The sequence below is a fragment of the Gavia stellata genome, chromosome 2 (genome assembly GCF_030936135.1).
Source record: "Gavia stellata isolate bGavSte3 chromosome 2, bGavSte3.hap2, whole genome shotgun sequence".
Taxonomy (NCBI): domain Eukaryota; kingdom Metazoa; phylum Chordata; class Aves; order Gaviiformes; family Gaviidae; genus Gavia; species Gavia stellata.
In genome coordinates this window covers 42,208,317-42,227,124 of record NC_082595.1, presented here as the reverse complement: position 1 = coordinate 42,227,124, position 18,808 = coordinate 42,208,317, and the positions used below count along the sequence as shown (strand labels likewise).

Sequence of the window (18,808 nt, the reverse complement as noted above, 5' to 3'; positions counted from 1 at the left end):
TTGCAATAAAAACAAGGGCAAAAAATAGGAGATAGTTGCTGTCATGCAGCTGATGAAATGTAAAGCCAGTGCTAGTTTGTCTTTATGCATTTACTAATTGACGTAGAAGACAGCTGAAAAGTACCAAAGGCCATTATCACTCTTGTTTCATGGTTTCGTATTTATACTGTAATGTGGTTCTTTATTTAATCCTCTGCCTGAGGGCACACTCACCCTACTTCATAATCTAATTTAATTTATTCTTTATTGTACCGTATAATTTAAAATTAGAAAATGAAAACAATCTCTATTGGTTTTCAAATCATAGCATGTTTTATTTTGTAAGTGCTTGAAAACTTACTACACACAAGTAATCAACTGTTAGGGTTCACGTGCTTAAGGATATTGTTTTCAGTTATACACTTACTTTTTTTCATCTTGTATTTATTTTGAATCTTTAAGACAATTGTGTATTAATTTGCTGTGAAGTAAGAGTTGCTAAAATATGAACAATCTTGTCTGATTATGAAAATATGCACCTCAGGCAATTCTAATTCCTCTTCATAGACACTGTTTTTAGGGCAGACTGGTTTTTAAACCTTTTCCAGTGCTAATGTCAAGAAGAAAATGGGAATTTACATGGCATATTAAAGACTTATATAACTAGTTATTTCAAGTGGTCAATGAACTCTCTTCTTATTCACTTTTCTAATGAAGAATATTAGTAGCTCAGGTAAAAGAGGGAGGTAGAAAATATTATTCTGATAATTAAAAACCTATTGTGCTTCTTTATTTACTATTACTTTACATTTTAGGTTATTAATAAAGAAATAGATGGTAAAATAACTGGAATCTCAAAACTAGAAGAGGACGCTGAGTCTTTTTCCCAGTTTGTTACCTCTGGAGAATGTGCACATATTAAAGCCAAACTGACTCAGGTCAAAAGGTATTGGGAAGAGCTAAGAGATCATGCACAGAGACTGGAAAGAACAATCACAGGGAATGCATCAGCACAACAGAAATATGAAGAAAGTCTTGAACAGGTAGACAATGCAAAATCTAATGGATTGTTTGCATCAATTTATAGAATTACTCTTTATTTTTCCAAAATTAAATATGAAATGCATATTACAGTAGGATGAACTAGAATATATGAGTAGATTTGTATGGTAATTGCAAGACTTCTATATGTAAATTTGTGCTTCGAATGACTTAAAAGGCAGGTTCGGAAAGATACTAAAATATACACACTAAAAAAGTTATGCTGTCTTTTAGAAAACAGTGTGAGTGATTCTCCCGGATATTGCACTAATAAACCACATCCATACTTCTTATAAACACTTTAACTTCAATCTTGAGTTGTTAGTAGGTCATAAGGAAAATAATTTAAATATTATTGCCCCAGTCACAAGGAGCTGAGCACAGTTAGCATCTTTTAACTTCAAAAGGCACTCAGCACTACAAAAGCTTAGGATATAATATTCTCTTAGCACCAAATATTTAAAAGATGTTATTTAAAGCATTATTTATGTATTTCCTGCTGTTTTTAGACTCTCTGGTTTGCCTTTTCTTCATAGGTGCAGCAGGCAGTGTCTGAATTTGAAGCTAAGCTAGCTGAGCCTCTCACATCATGCTCTTCATCAGTAGCAACATACGCAGCTCTTCAGGATTGCACGGTGAGCATGTGGCCAGCGATTCCCACCACCGAGTCCGGAGAAATGGTGCCACACTGATGTCCTCACAGAAGTGCCAATAACCTCCAGACCGGGGGCTGTCTGATGCCATACAGCCCAGGGTGGAGGCAGGAGGAGGCAAGGGCTGCCTGTCAGGGTGGGCAGCCCCAGGGAAGGCTTAAGCAGGCTTCCTCAGCTATTTCTTCTCACCATTTCAGACAGGCTTGGAGAGTTTTTTTCTCACTCTAGAGAAAGGAAAGATGAAAAGTATGAATCAGTCCTTCAGGTTCTTGTTTTTAATGTTATGCATCTAAAACATTATGAAAAATAGATAAGAAACATGTCTGTCTGTTAGACATTTTTCCTCGAAGATTTTTGTGAAACTTGGGTCTTGGTATAAAGAACTGTGATTTTTTTAAAAAAAAATCTCCTTGGAAGTAGTTTTTCTTGGAAATGCAGAGACTGGACAGAGTTTCAAATGACAAACTTCTATCTGTGATGCCAGAAATCCATGGGGTGTTTGGACACTTGGTTCAGTCCACTACAAAAGGAAAACAAATATTGGATTGGTATTCAAACTACAAAAAATCCCAAATCTCAGGGAATTTGGTGTAACATTTTTGTCTGTGTCTATAAGTTTGTGATGTGTTCTTCCCACAGTAATCATTATCTTCCTTTATAAGAAAATATTGTAAAAACTTTAATCATATTGTTCTTGCACTAAAATACATATAATTTCTTCTGAACTTAGAGGTAACTACTTGCAAAGACTGTATGCAAGGAAGACCTGGCCTGTCCACTTCAAAAAAGCTTGCTACATCTTGAGGAAAAATATTTTGCATATAGAGAATTTATTCAGACAGCACATGTAATCATTATCGTTACTGGCTTTTAAACATTATGAATATGCTGAGTAGGCTTGTTCTGCCTATGGGATCATGATGATCCAATGCCCTAATGTGAAATTATTTTTTATTATTTAGTTTAAACAAAAGCAGCTTGTTCCTGTGTAATTCACATTTCCTCCTATATATGATTTCTTTTATGACGGTAATTATAACCATTACTACTGTTATTATTGCACACCTGTGAGCTGGAACTTTAGTGGACTTAAATCTATTTCATTTCGTGCTTTTCTAACTCATTGTACTACATTTCAGTCATTTTCATATGAACAAGTTTCCCAGCTCTCTAGAAATGGCAACACTGAGAAGTCTAGTCAACATCAGATGCCATTTCTATGAAAAAGACCTTTAGCTAATGCTGACAGTTCACAGTAACTGTTCCCTACCTCTCCCATGTCATGACATGGGCTGCAGATCTGGCAGTCCTCACCGTGTTGGAGCAAGCTTTTGTATTTTACTGTATATGTATAAATTAGAGCAACTCTTAGACAGATGTTAGGGAATTTGGAGCTTTGTCCTACATGATCATGCTGCGTCACAACCCATTCAGAAGTTCTGACCCTTTTGTTGCTGACTGTTTTTTCTTTAACACTGTTCTTAGGAAAGTCTTTCCCCACTACAAGCTAGTTGATTGATATGCTTGGGACATGTGTATCTAGGATAGAATTGAGTGAAATGTAAGCTATGCAGTGACTTCATGATCTGGTGGATGTAGTATTGCTTCAGAGTTCAAGTAGAAGTACAGAATTTTTCCCACCATCATTACCATAGCTTTGTTGTTTATGTATGTGACTTGTGTTTCTTTTACATGTTCATTAGGACCTTTGTCATACTGTGGAAAAACTGAGCAACACTTTGGCCTCTCTCTCAGCCTGTGCCCGAAAGGTGGCCAACAAAGAAAAAGCTGCTCAGGAGGTTACAGCATTACAGCAGAAATATGAAAAGGTGCTAGAAAATGCTAGAGAGAAACAGACCTTTTTAGACACTCTTCTGGCTCAGTGGCAGAAGTGAGTAGACTCTCATGTCTGTTATGATGGACACAGAGACCTTCCTGCAGTCAGTGTGTGAGACTGAGGGGATGACTTGAGTTGGTAACTCTACGTTGTGGTTTTGTTAGGCAGGAGAAGGAGCTGTCTGCCTTCCTGACCTGGTTGGAGGGGTGTGAAGATACAGCCAGGCCTTCAGAGCAGTATGTTTCTGCTGACAGAGTTAAACTGGAAGGTGAACTGCAGTCACTGCAGGTACGTTGCAACTGCAAGATTGTCCCCCTACATTTCCTGGCTTGTTTCTGTGTCTTTTAAAGGATGGACTTGCTCAATTTAGTCTGACAAGTAATTTGATTCTGGGCTTTGGAAATGTCCTAGGGAAGTATTACATTATTGCTGTTGTTATTTATGAAAGACAAAAAAAATGACAGGAAGAATGTTATTTGCAAATATAATATGCCGGCTCAACAAAAATAATGCCCTGGTATATCCTATTATCTGTCGAGGAAGGACGTTGGTCTGCTTGCCAGAGGATCCTTTCTCTAGAGAAATTCTTTTGTTAGACAATGCTACTTTCCTTTTTTTGCATGTGAGCAAAGTTGCTCAGATGACAAAATGCTCAAAGGTTTTGAATTCACAGTGAAAGTCTGATTTCTGTTTTTTTTTTAAAACTGAAGACTTTGATCCTTTTCTTAAGTATGCCTTCCCTTGGAATTGTCACCATTAGTTTTTAGATAAATATGAAGCAGTTGGCCAAACGTAGCATCTTTTACACCCTCCATAAAGCAAATGAGTCCATAATTTCAGTTTCAAATATTACTGAAGAGAAGGAAAATTATTTTAAGTTTTGGGGTTTTGTTTAGGCCAATTTGAGACATTTCCTCACAATTCTATTGCTGCACACAAAGTATATTGCAAAACTTAGTCTTGATTTTACCCACTTTCATCACGCAGTAGAACTGTGTGGAAAGGTCACACTATGTCCTAAAGGAGAAAAAAACCACTTTGATGAATCCTTACTGAATTACAGTTGCAGATTTAGCTGCCTGAGAGGCGTTGAGCATCTGCTTGTCCTGATAGACTTCAATTCCTCCAAGGATTTGACTGTATTCATTCACTTGTCTCAAAGTGGTGTACTGGAAATCCCTAGCTGATTTTTTATTATTTTTGTTATTTTGCATAATATGATGCCGTATTTAATCTAAAGGCTGTACATACCATTGTTTTCTCAGGATTTGCGAGCAGATGTTGAGTCCCATGCTTCAGTCTATGCGAGACTATTACAGTTAAATGAGTCACTATTCCCAACAGCTTCCAAACAGTGTGTGAAAACAATAAAAGAAAAATTTGAAGAGCTGGATGAGAGGTGGAAAGCTTTACCACAAACTGTTGATAAAAGGTTTGTGCTTCAGAATGTTTTTTACATGTTAAATGAGAGTAACCAATATCCAGATGAAGAATCCCAACCCTGAAACATAGTTTTTTACAGTATTACCATTAGGAAAACAAAAGTTTAAGATTCATATTGAAACCTGAGCTCCCAGGAATGGGGTGTGGGGAATCCCACAGATTTATCATGCTGTCTTTTTGGCATAATCTCTCCCTGTTTTTGATAGAAGTGTTCTGTTTGAAGGAGTGTGGAGCAGGAAATGAAGATAAAGTTGTGTTTTCCCAGTTAAAATTTCCCAAGTAACTTCCTAAGTTACTTCCAAAATCTGTAATATCTGCTCTTCATTTTTTCAGTTTTATGCTTTTTCTTGTGCAAAGCCACACTATTATCTTTTTAAACCCACTTTGAAGTTTTCATTTGCCATAAATACTATAAATGCTTAGTTGTTAGGCTGCTGGCTCTTGTTAGGCTCAGAATCACTGGCTCCTTTTTTGAAACTGTATGTTTATCATGTATTTAGATTTCAATTGTTTTGGTGATGAATGTACAAATTTTACTATTTGCAAAGAAGCTTAAATAATAGACCCTGATCAACGACATAATCTTCTAGGTGCTTTATCAATATCATTGTTTTGTATGGATATAATGATCTTCTACATAGCATTTCATGTTGAAAAATTATGTAGAGAATTTCTAAGGGAAATGGGAAGGTAAATGACAAGGCCCTTTCTAAGGTCAAGGTTTAGAAGCTTAGTTCTGCTAGGTGCTGAATACTCCTCTGGACACATTCCTCCTTTGAATTTTGTTCCTCTGAGCAGACTTGACCCTCAATTACTTCAGTGGAAGTTGAGCATGCAGCTACTCATCCCCTGCCTAAATTCATGAGACTCTCACCTTACATGCAGTGTGGCAGATGATAGGGCAAACAGGATTGCTATGTCTGAAAATTGAAGTTTAGCTTCCATCAATATCATTCTCTTTGCTGGGACCACCCCCATGAAGAAAAATTGAAGAACATACATGGATTGTTTGGGGCACTTCTAACAGCTGATATGAATAAAACAGTGGAAACAGGAAAGAGCCAAAGTGGTGCTTTCAAGTGTTACGTTATTCCCCAGTTAAGAAATCAACACAGCAGTCATCACATTTGTAACATAAATTAACGTTTCCTTCTTTTTTTCCACCTGGCATTGATTTTAATGGTGTCCAGTCAGCTGTGGTTTTGATTATGGGAAGTTATTAATTTACATCAAGTGCTTTCATATTTACTTCTGACATCCTATAGGATCAACTTCCTTCAATCAGTTGTTACTGAGCATGGGCAGTTTGATGAACTCCTACTCAGGTTTTCAGACTGGATTAAGCAGTTTCTTGCTGAACTACAAGCCACTTCAGAGATAAACACAGCTGACCAACAGCTAGCTGCATCTCACAATAAGGTAAACTTTTGGATGTAAATATTAAAGACAGAGAAACTGCACAGTGCATTCAGATAAATATTCATCTAAAACTAGCATGAGGTTATTTATTTGTTTGAAAACCAATACGCTGTTGCAGTCACATACAGATTTCTGTTATTTGACCAGTTTAAAGCAAAATTATAACACTGAACTGTTCTTACTGAAAACCCCTCAGTAGTACTTGTTTTGCTCATAGGTTTAGTACCAAAATGTTTTCCGAGCTTTTAATTTGAAGAAGAAACCCAGCCTTATTTTCTTTCTTTCCCATAGAACCACACAATGGAAGTTGAAAGTAAGAAACAGCAGTTACAAAGTCTGAAGGAACACGTAGATAAATTGTGTTCTTTCAGCTGCCCAGAGGACCAGCAAACATTGCAGGGAAAGACTGAAGATTGCTTTCAGATCTTACAAGAGGCAAGACAAATAACTTGCCAAAGACAAGAGGCTCTGGATCAGCTGAGGGTATTCCTGGAGCTCCATAGTGCTGTGTCAGGAGTGCTTCACCAGCTGAGGAAGACAGTGGAGAAAACAGGAAATATGGATAAAGCTAAATCTGAATTACTGGAGAAGGAACTCAATGATGTTATTCAAGATCTTAACAAGCTGGAATCTGTGGCCATCAGTTTGGATGGTTCCCTTACTAAGGCCCAGTATCATCTAAAACACGGCACTTCTGAACAGAGGACTTCCTGCAGGGCTGTGGTGGATAATCTGTGCTTGGAACTGGAGGCAGTTCAGAACCTGCTGGGAACCAAACAGAGTGAGGCAGAGGCTCTTGCAGCCTTGCGAAGATCTTTTGTGGAACATAAGGAACAGCTACTGAAGAGTATTGAAGATACTGAGGAAAAGGCTGACAAGGAGGGCCTGAAAGAGGCAACACTACAAGCCCTCCAGCAAAGGTAAAAACAGTATTAATTCTTGAGATTGGCACTTCTTCATTTACTTGCAGTCTCTAGACTTCTTATGATGCATTGGAGGCATGTGTGAGTTTTCTGCCTGGGTACCTTATTTCTTTCCGGGCATATATGAGTCCATATATCTACTTCATAAAATTTTGTAAGTAAGTAAGTGAGCTGTTTGGATAGAGGGACAACATGAGCAGAACACTTAACAAGTCCTGCTAATCTTTTATATTGAAAGAACAGTCAAGAAAATCTTTGTCTCAGAGATTTATTTTGTCCGAATGAATCCAAGCTCCAAACAGCTATTAGAAATCCCATGTAACATAACTATCTCTACTCTTACAGAATTGAAGACTGTACACGTGCTGAAGGAATTGAAAACACTTACTATAATAAAGTATTAATCTAAATATTTGAGTATATTTCCAAGTCACTGTGTGAGGTGAAGGTGTATGTATATCTCTATAATTGCATAGCTGTATATGTATCAGAAAAATCACATTCTGAGCCCAGATAACACTGATAAAAATCCAGATAACACTTTGTTTTCTGAAGATATTGTAGGAAATGTTAGAAAAAGGGAACTTCATGCACAGTAATTCTAACAGCAACTTTTTCAGTCTTCCTTTCTCCTCTTTTCTCTCGCAAAAAAGTGAAGATAAGTAAATTTGAAACCTGCCTTTTAATTTGCAGATTGAGGACCTTTAACCAGTTAGATGAAGAATTGAATTCTCACCAGCATGAACTCCAGTGGCTCATGGACAAAGCAAAACAAATAGCCCAAAAAGATATTACACTTGCTCCTGAGATCGACAAAGAAATAAATAGCTTAGAATCTCTGTGGGAGGATACCAAGAAAGTTATACATGAAAAGTAAGTAGATCTTAGACTTAAGGTGAGAAAGGAGAGGGTTCTTTTAGTGGGGGAAGAGACACCGTTATTTACATTTAATATCTTCTTGTCATATTAATCCTAATAAAAAACAGGGCTTGTATGTTAAATACTGAGTAGGAGATAAAACAGTACAGACGAGGATATTTGTACCAGTTGTAATTATACTATTAATAAAGACACAGGTACGTCCTCAAGACAGTACTTATAGATATACTGCACTTTTAGCTGCGTGTTATTGTTTACTCTCCTGAAAGGTAAGAAATCTCCATTGAGATTTCACTATCACTCCAAGTAGTACACAGTCTCCTTCTAGCATGTATTTTCCTTCTCTATTGGATATGTCTTTCTGGCAACCCTATATTCAGTGGTCCTAAATCATTCTTAGACTTAAGTCTTTCTGTCTGCCCAAGGGACCAGGCTCATAACAGTCATTAGTGTATAATCAGTGATGTAAGACAGTTTTGTATATCAATGGAAGTTGATAAAGGAACTAAAGAAACTAAAGAAAGCATCATCTTACCCTGTTCTTTGTCTTAGCTGCCTCTTCATCATCTTTAAAGAAAACTTCTTCAAACGTTCTTTTTTAAATTTGCATGGTAAAATTAAGTGATAGATTCGTTCAGTACTACATCATCCTCAATGTACATGAATTTTGTCTAAGTGCAGAAGCAAAACAGTTCTAAGCCTGGCTAATGCTTCAATGGGCATATGCAGTTTGGTGATCCCCACGTAACTGCTGGGTTGGTGTATGGGAATGATGATTCAAAAAAATTTTCATTTGTGCTGAAAAATGATTTTTTTCCCTTTAGTTTATATACTGTACTGTTATTCTATTTTCTTGATTGACACCATACAGACATCTGTAAATATCCTGCTCCTTATCCAGATCTGTGTATTATTTCCGTCTTGAAAAAATGCACAGCTACGTGACTTGCATTTCTCGTGTTTTTTTCCAGCTGAATTGTCTGGTTTTCTAGTGCATTTTTAAGAGATATATAAATCTGAACTAAGTGGAAGAAAAGGATAGCTTTGTTTAAAAATGGCCATTGCTCCTTTTTCTTCAGCACTGCTCCTAATTTGTATTTCATGTTGCATGTTGCTGCAACCCATTTTTCTTACCTCTAGAAGTCCTTAATAATAGTAAACCAAGTAATTTCCACATACATGTGCCCCCTGGTAGTAAAGAAAACATAAAATAGCTGTCCCTGCTTTATAGATGCATTATTGAGGGTAAATGAGTTGTCCAGTTTTCATGTACTGGGGTAGTTGTTGCCATCTTTATATCTAAAAACCAGGTACCTCGTGATTCCTTTCTAATATAAAAATACTGTTAATTTTTGTTTAAATTATTAATTTAATTTTAATTATTTTTAACTGCTTTCTCTCTCATATAGACACAATTTTAGACCCTCCTGAACCTGATTATTTTGGAGAGCTCTTTGGATCATTCAAAGAGCCTAAAGCGATAACCTCTCTTTCTTGGCAATGTCATGTTTCCCAAATTCCTTTCATTGCAAACACTGTTCTACAATTAAACATATCCAAAGTATTAGTCTTCCTTCTCCCTCTTCAGTATAAACACCAGGAATGGATTGAATAGGTTTTTTTCCTCTGTCCATTGCCTGAGCAGAAATAAACTTTTCTGGAGAGGGAGTGGAAAAAAATATTAGGCCTGTTCTTAGTAGCAGGTTATTCTGTTCTCAGCAGAACGACAGGTAAGTTGAATGTAATTGTTTAGACACAAAAGCATGCATCTGACAACTGGAGGACAAAATAGTCAGACTTATCTTGCATTGCTGTAGTCTTTACTTCTGCTTCTTTTTACCCAAAAAAATACTCCGTGTTAGAGAAAACGAGCTGCAGGTGCCAGCATCATTATAGTGTGGTTTCCTGTCAGTAAGATGCTAAACTTAGGAAGTGAGAAGCTTGAATTCCAGTTTCAGTCTTCCTTTTGCTCAAGTCAGTTCCTTCGATACCTGATATATATGAGATGGAGATTCATATACTATCTCTTCAGTGAGATGTTTTGTGATGTATGGACCCACAATGATTTGTAAAACCTAAATATTAAGATTTCTTTGGCTGCCCAAAACATGTTTAGCACTGCATCCTGATTTTCCCATGGTGAATCGCTACGTCACATTCTCTTTCCTTCAGAAACATGACAGCAAATGGTGCTAACACAGCTTTTTCACATTACAGAAAGGAGCAGTCCTGCATTCTTATTGATCTTATGAAGGAATATCAGAGCTTGAAGTCAACAGTAATGAAAGTCATAGACAGTGCTGACAGTACTTCTGTGATCAAATCCATTTGGAAGGATCATGAAGATGTCAGGCGAACTTTATCAAAGGTAGTTGCATATATTTTCATTTGAGGGATTTAAATGGTCTTTGATTTAGATGGATTTTTCTGTTTGAAAGGTGCTGTGTTTGAAGTTCCTTGAATTTACCGTCAAATCTTGTCACACTGACATTCAGGGCTTAAATTGTACTGGTTTTGATGAGGAAAGAATATAGTCCTTTCAGCACTTTGGTGAGATCCATTAATGTGTATTTGATTGTTGCTATTTATAATCTTAACACCTAGAAATGCAAAATGTTACTTTATATGGAAAGCGTAAGTTATCTGCTCTTTGTATAAAATACCTTGAGAATATATTCCTATCATAGTATGAGAGGATATTTCCAGCCAATGTACTTGAATATTTTTCCATATTGGGTAATTTTTTTAATGGATAAAAGTCAACAAAAGAAGACGAATTGCACGCATTTCTGATGTGCGCAATGCTTATGTCTGTCTCTTTCCCTAAGACAACTTATTCCATGGGTACAATGTTGATGCTGACCATTGAGCAGAGATAAGGAATTTGGATCCCTGCATTACATTCATTTCTAAAATTCTAAATTCTGCTATCCATCAGCCTGTCACGAAAAACAGTTCTGAGTTAAATTCTTTCTGCTCATTCGGAGGGTAATTTCATTTGGAAGCCTTTTGAACTCTTCATTAAAAATTCTTCGGTCAGATCTGAATAAACCTCATTCTAAACCATGCACATTTATGGCCTCTTTTTAACAGATATTTTAACTAGAACTGAAAGCCAGAACAGAGCTTGCCAGTCTAACAAAGAAATGCACATAACCTCCATATGATTCCTCTCTTTAATGTGAGCCTTGGGCTGCGGAGTATTCCCTGCTACCACAGTGGCCACATCTAGGCCTGAAGGAGTTGGAGCACAATAAATATTTTGCACAACTCCTACCATAATAAAGTAGGCATGGCCACATGGCCATACTGCATCCAGATTAGTAGCTTATCTCTAATGCTGATCTGTAATACTTGTTAAAGACAAAAGTATGAGATGCTTACTGTGATCCTTTCTCAGTATGTTATCACCTGTTCAGTGACAGTGTTTTAAAGATTTCCCTATGCCTAGAATTGCGAACTTAGTAGCCCTGAAGATTTTGTCTAATTCCTTTCTGAACACATTTGTATTTTTGTTTTCCAGACTATCTAGGAGTGATGGGTTTTACAATTCTAAATTTTGTTTGCAACACCCTCTGTTTACCCTGCAGTAATTCCAGAACTGATTTTAGATACTAGTTAGTCAATGATGGGTTGTTATTATTCAATTTTAGACATGTAGAGTTTGAAGAATAAAAAGAATAATAGAAAAAAAAAAATTGTCTTAAGTTCCCAAGATAACTGGTTACCAAGTGGGAAAAATTCAGAATTTATTATTCCCACTTATGTGCTTCATTTATAAGAACAATCATACTATTTGATTATGCTCATGAGAAAACCATGTCAGTTGTTCTGTATTTTGTAGCATAGTTAAACATTAGATGGTATGCTGAAAGAGAATTATCAAATGCATAACATATACCACAGGGCTAAGGATGGGTGCCTCAAGAACTGGATTTTTCTTTCTTTCTTCAAGGCTTCATTAAACACACAAATATTTATGTCCACAGCATGAAGCTGCCAAGAATGATCTGAGTGACAAACAAAAAGATCTGGATACTTTCACCAATAAAGGAAAACATTTGTTAGCAGAATTGAAAAGAGTGTATAACTGCAACCCCACTGCGGTAAAAACAGATATGAACTGTACAGTGGACAAATGGCTAGATGTAAGAGTCTGGTGTTTATATGCGGAATACAGTTTTTAAATTGGGCTATGGTTACAGTATTTGTATTTTCTTAGGATCTTAGAGCGCAATTGTTTAGTAAAGTTTACTTTGAAGTATATCTCAAAGGGTTAATCATAGGGATTTGGCATCCATTTTATGCACAAAGTTGTGACATCCATGTGATATATTGAAAATTATGTATTACAACAATGTATGAATGTTAAGAGTATAAATTTGGATTGGATTCTCACCTAATGTATGCCAGTATTATTTTATTAAAGTAAATCAGACTAAATAAATTAGGCAGTAAATTGTATTAAGCTACACCATAAAAGATGTGAATATGTTGAGAAAGACAACATTATAGCAGAGAAACATAATATAAAAGCTAATATTTTACATTTTCATATTTATACTTCTTCATTAGCAAATTCCTACATTCTATAAGAAAGATAAATGCAGCTGTTTTGAAGATAAAGTTTATTTGAACATAAAACTCCTTCCCAGTAAAAAATACATATATTTTTAGAAACAGTCACATAGGATTTTTGTTTATTTTATGATCTGGGTAACTTAATTGAAATTAGAATTCAGAACTTAGACCTAACTCTAAGAAAATTACTTCACCTAACCTTACTAATTATTTCTGATGCACTTGTCTTACAACTGACTGCAAAATAAAGAAATCTAAAATTAATTTGTGAACGGTATTGATACATTCACCTCTTCTAAAAGGTGTCTGAAAGAATTGAAGACAACATGGACCGGCTGAGTGTAAGCTTGTCTCTATGGGATGACATCCTGAAAACTGGAGATGAAATGGATGGATGGTGCAATAACTGCATTTCTCAACTGAATGAAGGCATCAGCAACTTGAGTAACAGTCAGAGAATGGAGGTCCTCCTGAAAGACTTCCAGGTGCTTACCCATAAATCAGTGATAAAAATATTCTGGACCAAAATCTCAAGTGATAAGCTGTGCTCTTGTAGACCACCATGTTCTCTGGTCAAGCAGTGGTATCACTAATCCAATGACTAGCTGACAGCATTCCAGTCCTTTTTTGAAGCCATTTGCTTCTGACAGAAACAAGAATGGCAAATCTCTTACTAAATTTAAGTTCCATAGTTATTTTGGCTACAGCAATACATGACAATGTGTTCTTAAGCACAAAAATGTCAAAAAGCATGACATTGAACTGAACTATGTTCCAGTAGAAGCTGATGGAAATTTTCGACAACTTCAGCTGAAGTTAAGCAAAAAATTAGTAGTTTCTAAAATCTTATCTAAGAAGGTAGATTCTCCAGACAATATAAAAGATATGCTGGACTGAAGGGCAAATTTTAATGTCAGGTTCTAACAATTTCAGTAAGATGGTGTCTTTCTTTTCTGGAGAGTGTTAAACTGTTTTAGAAATCTAGCCAGTGTTCAGGATGCATTCTGCCTCTATTGGCTTAAAATATACAGTAGATTAACCATAGAATGAGATATATTCTACTTCATTTTAAATAAATTATGTCCTTAAGAAGATGCACCGTGAACATATACAAGTAGTATGATAGAATATGAAATAGTGCTAACTCAGTATTTTGCTCAGGACAAGCTTTATCTAAAGTCTTTCTGATTAGTACAGTAGTCAGACTAAATTCATCACTATTAAAACTGATTTGGAGTAAGAGCAGCCAGTAACCAAACCATGGTGTCCCTGCTTCACAGGAGGGCCAGAACAGCAGAAGACATGAGCACTGTGCATACATTTGTGCATACATTCTTAAAGAAGGAAGTCTTAAAGGTGCAGGAGCAGGCCGTCCTCATGTGCTGGAAGATGAGCTGGTAGGAAAGAAGACAGGCCTGGCTGAACAGAGAGCTTTGGGTGGAACTCAGGAAAAAGAAGAGAGTTTATGACCTCTGGAAAAAGGGGCAGACAACTCAGGAGGGCTACAAGGATGTCGTGAGGTTTTGCAGGGAGAAGGGCTAAAGCCCAACTAGAACTTAGCCTGGTGACAGCCGTAAAAGACAACAAAAAAAGTTGCTATAAACATATTAGCAATAAAAGGAGGGCTAAGGAGAATCTTCATCCTTTACTGGACATGGGGGGAAACATAATGACAGAGGAAAAGGCTGAGGTACTTAATGCCCTTTTTGCCTCAATGTTTAATAGTAAGACCAGTTGTTCTCCAGGTACCCAGCCCCCTGAGTTGGAAAGATAGGAATGGGGTGCAGAATGAAGCCTCCACAATCCAAGGGGAAATGGTTAGCGACCTGCTACACCACTTAGACACACACAAGTCTATGGGACAGGATGGGATCCACCCAAGGGTACTGAGGGAGTTGGCAGAAGTGCTCACCAAGCCACTTTCCATCATCTACCAGCAGTCCTGGCTAACCGGAGAGGTCCCAGTGGACTGGAGGTTAGCAAATGTGATGTCCGTCTTCAAGAAGGGCCGGAAGGAGAATCTGGGGAACTACAGGCCTGTCAGCCTGACCTCGGTGCCAGGGAAGATTATGGAGTAGATCATCTTGAGTGCCATCATGCAGCACGTGCAAGACAACCAGGCGATCAGGCTCAGTCAGCATGGGTTTATGAAAGGCAGGTCCTGCCTGATTAACCTGATCTCCTTCTATGAGAAAGTGAGCTGCTCAGTGGATGAGGGAAAGGCTGTGGATGTTGTCTACCTAGACTTTAGTACAGTCTTTGACACCATTTCCCACAGCATTCTCCTGGAGAAACTGACTGCTCATGGCTTGGATGGGTATAATCTTCGCTGGGTAAAAAACTGGCTGGATGGCCGGGCCCAAAGGGTTGTGGTGAATGGAGTTAAATACAGTTGGCAGCCAGTCACAAGTGGTGTTCCCCAGGGCTCAGTACTGGGGCCAGTTTTGTCTAATATCTTCATCAATGATCTGGACAAGCGGATCAAGTGCACCCTCAGTAAGTTTGCAGACAACACCAAGTTGGGCAGGTGTGTTGATCTGCTTGAGGGTAGGAAGGCTCTGCAGAGGGATCTGGACAGGCTGGATTGATGGGCTGAGGCCAACTGTATGCTGTTCCACAAGGCCAAGTGCCGAGTCCTACACTTGGGTCACAAAAACCCCATGCAACATTACAGGCTTGGAGACAAATGACTGGAAAGCTGCCTGGCGGAAAAGGACCTGGGGCTGTTGATTGACAGCCATCTGAATATGAGCCAGCAGTGTGCCCAGGTGGCCAAGAAGGCCAACAGCATCCTGGCCTGTATCAGAAATAGTGTGGCCAGCAGGAGCAGGGAGGTGATCATCCCCCTGTACCTGGCACTGGTGAGGCCGCACCTCGAGTACTGTGTTCAGTTTTGGGCCCCTCACTACAAGAAGGACACTGAGGTGCTGGAGTGTGTCCAGCGAAGAGCAATGAAGCTGGTGAAGGGTCTGGAGCACGTCTTATGAGGAGTGGCTGAGGGAACTGGGGTTGTTTAGTCTGCAGAATAGGAGTCTCAGGAGAGACCTTGTTGCTCTCTACAACTACCTGAAAGGGGGTTGCAGAGAGGTGGGTGTTGGTCTCTTCTCCCAAGTGACAAGTGATAGGACAAGAGGAAATGGCCTCAAGTTGTGTGAGGGGAGGTTTAGTTTGTATATTAGGAAAAATTTCTTCACCAAAAGGGTTGTCAGACACTGGAACCGGCTTCCCAGGGAGGTGGTTGAGTCACCTTCCCTGGAGGTATTTAAAAGTGGTGTGGATGAGGTGCTCAGGGACATGGTTTAATGGTGGATTTAGCAGGGTTAGGTTTACAGTTGGACTTGATGGTCTTAATTGTCTTTTCCAACCTAAATAATTCTATGATACTATGATTTGCAGTCACATAATGCATAGTCCACAATACTTTTTTTGCACTTTATTTTGCAAAGGCAAGAGGAAAGGTAGTTCACCGACAGAAGGGTCCTGTCATTTCAGCAATCAGAAATAGATGAGAATGGACAGAAGTAATCAGTGTACCTTTTATATGCTCCATCGCAGTGGTCCCTCTCTTGATCAGTCACCTAATATATCCTCCCTAGCACAAATATCCCCTGAGGATCCTTCTGGGGCCATCTGAACTTCTACCATTCAGGGCAGATGTTAAGTGCAGCAATTTAATCCTGAAATCCACTGTCCAATCTTTTAATTGGAGCGATCTGTTTGATTTTTTTAGAAAAGAAAGTTTAGATAATAGAATACACACACCAATTACTTGCCTGATACTTCAGAAATACAATTATACAAATTATTATTTTCTCTTTCACTTTGCTATTATTTTTTCAATAAGTAGAATATTTCTTTATAACATGGATCTATATGGCCACAATAAATAAAAGGTCCAGATATGTCAGTGCATATATAGCAGCATTTTTTAATACCCTTTTGAGGTTAAAATTTATTTCTGTATCTAATTTTTTTCCCAAGAGCTCACTTCCTTGTAATAAAAACCAGAGAGCACATGTATTATATACTCTGCATGCCACTAAGTGGAACCTAACAATCACAGTAGATTTTTGCAGTTGAATAAACAATGACATTCGCATCTTTATTCAGCCAGTTTTAAGAAACTAAAGCTGTTAATAAATTTTAAATGCTAAAAAAAGTGTGTGGTTATTTTAATGGAGGGGGAAAAAAATCTCTGAACTGAGTCTAATAAAGGAAAAGAGATGGGAGATTTTTAGAGAATAAAACTAATAGAACAACAGTGTTTTCCCTCTGGTTGCTAAATTTTGTTTACATTTTCATTCACTTTTGCAATTGATGGAGCATCATTCTGAAGGTCTAAAACCTTCTTGTAGTTTGGTATGAAACTTTGACCACATCTCTTTTACAGTCCGAAGTCAAAGATAAAGAACTGAAGTTGGAGCAACTTAGTTCCAAAATTTCAGATCTCAAAGAACTGACCCAAAGACAAGAGCCTCCTGCAGATCTCCAGGTAAAATAAAGATATAGGTAATCACAGACTGTGATCAAATGACTAAGAAGAAACTCCTGAAATTTCTGTCTCTCCTGTACTGCCTTTTTGTTTCAAGATGACAGATACAGCATTATTTTTATGTATCTTAACTACTGTTTGTTCATATTTCTTTAGTTAACTTTGATTTTTTCTGAAAAAATTATGCCGTAAAGTAATTGAACATTAGAGTTGTAAAAGTATTTTTTACTAAATCAAAATAGATTAAATAGTTTATAAGGTAGCTGATCAGATATGAGACAGATGATATTCTCTACACTGCACAACATTAAGCCACATTATATGTGACTGCATACACAGTTTGTCTCTTTGAAAGAATTATAATGCAGTAAAATATGTTAATTTGCTTTATCAAACCAAAAGTATTCTTTAGTTGGCTGGAATTAGTACCCTGAACTAGCTGTTCAAGAAAGAGGTAAAATATGAACACTGAAGGTGAGCTGTTGAACTTTTATTATTGGCTAGGTCCTTATTTTTTTATGTTCTAGGGCAGATGCAAAACTATTGACTATTTTGGATTTTGATTTCAAATGCAAATTGGTATGTGAGATTATTCACTTTCAATGTCAGAAGTTTTAAAAGATAACCTGACTCCTGTGATTTCCACAGGCTGGGAAATATCTCCATAGATATTTATTTCAAAACCATTTATCACATTTTAATGGAACTTAATATATTAACACTCAAGTCTTGTCCACATTTTGCCATTACCAATAAGATATGGGTCAAGAATCCTATAGTATAAAGATGTGCAAATTATATGGAAGTGCTTATGTTCTCCCAAATTGTTTCCTTTACGTGAAAGGTTCAGAAAATTCAGGCTTATTGTATGTTTCATAATAAATATCTGTCCACTTATAGAACAAAATTTAGAGCAAATTATTTTGCAGAATATCACTGTTAACCAACACACACCTATTTCCAACTGCTAAATATGATAAATACAATAAAAATTTTAAATCAAGACAATAAAATAATTGTAGTTAATATATAAATGCAAATTTGAAAATAAAGCCTCACCATCTAAACATAAATCCCCAAATTATTTGCCAATATTCACATGCTAAATAAATAAGCTACAGTATGATCGGCTCATATCCTAAGAACATAAACAATTCCTTAATAGAATTTTCAGTAATTGCTCATTTATAAATATTACCCTATTATGACTGATTTGATTTACTTTTTATTAGTAATATGTGCACAGCTAACATCTACTATAATTTCACATATTGCTGTCTTTGAACAGGGTAATGGGCAATATTCTAACTTATTTTTATATTGTCTTCAATTTTAATCTGCCTTACACTGAGATACTTTAAGCCTCAGTGTTCTTAAGTCTCACCAATTGATATTTCTTTTTAAGGAGCTAGTTGTGTTTAGGTCATGTTCTGTATATCTGGTAAATTAGTAAAAGAAAAAGATCAACTGTTTAATTTTTCAAAAGTGGATAATAACTTCAGAGTTTGCAGTCTGGCTTTTTATAAATTAGTATCCCTTCTTTGGATTACTGTATATCTAA

At 37.0% G+C, this 18,808-nt stretch overlaps 1 protein-coding gene across 1 annotated transcript in view; it reads left to right on the top strand.

The window, feature by feature from the left end:
* Nucleotides 1-18,808, top strand: part of LOC104264024 (nesprin-1-like) — a 231,113-nt gene that overhangs the window by 73,499 nt on the left and 138,806 nt on the right. The window contains exons 32-43 of the mRNA XM_059828180.1: nucleotides 795-1,022; nucleotides 1,557-1,655; nucleotides 3,377-3,564; nucleotides 3,675-3,798; nucleotides 4,776-4,942; nucleotides 6,219-6,372; nucleotides 6,664-7,292; nucleotides 7,989-8,168; nucleotides 10,392-10,542; nucleotides 12,164-12,322; nucleotides 13,058-13,240; nucleotides 17,146-17,247. Coding sequence (XP_059684163.1) covers nucleotides 795-1,022; nucleotides 1,557-1,655; nucleotides 3,377-3,564; nucleotides 3,675-3,798; nucleotides 4,776-4,942; nucleotides 6,219-6,372; nucleotides 6,664-7,292; nucleotides 7,989-8,168; nucleotides 10,392-10,542; nucleotides 12,164-12,322; nucleotides 13,058-13,240; nucleotides 17,146-17,247 — 2,364 coding nt within the window. The remainder of the gene's footprint in view (nucleotides 1-794; nucleotides 1,023-1,556; nucleotides 1,656-3,376; nucleotides 3,565-3,674; nucleotides 3,799-4,775; nucleotides 4,943-6,218; nucleotides 6,373-6,663; nucleotides 7,293-7,988; nucleotides 8,169-10,391; nucleotides 10,543-12,163; nucleotides 12,323-13,057; nucleotides 13,241-17,145; nucleotides 17,248-18,808) is intronic.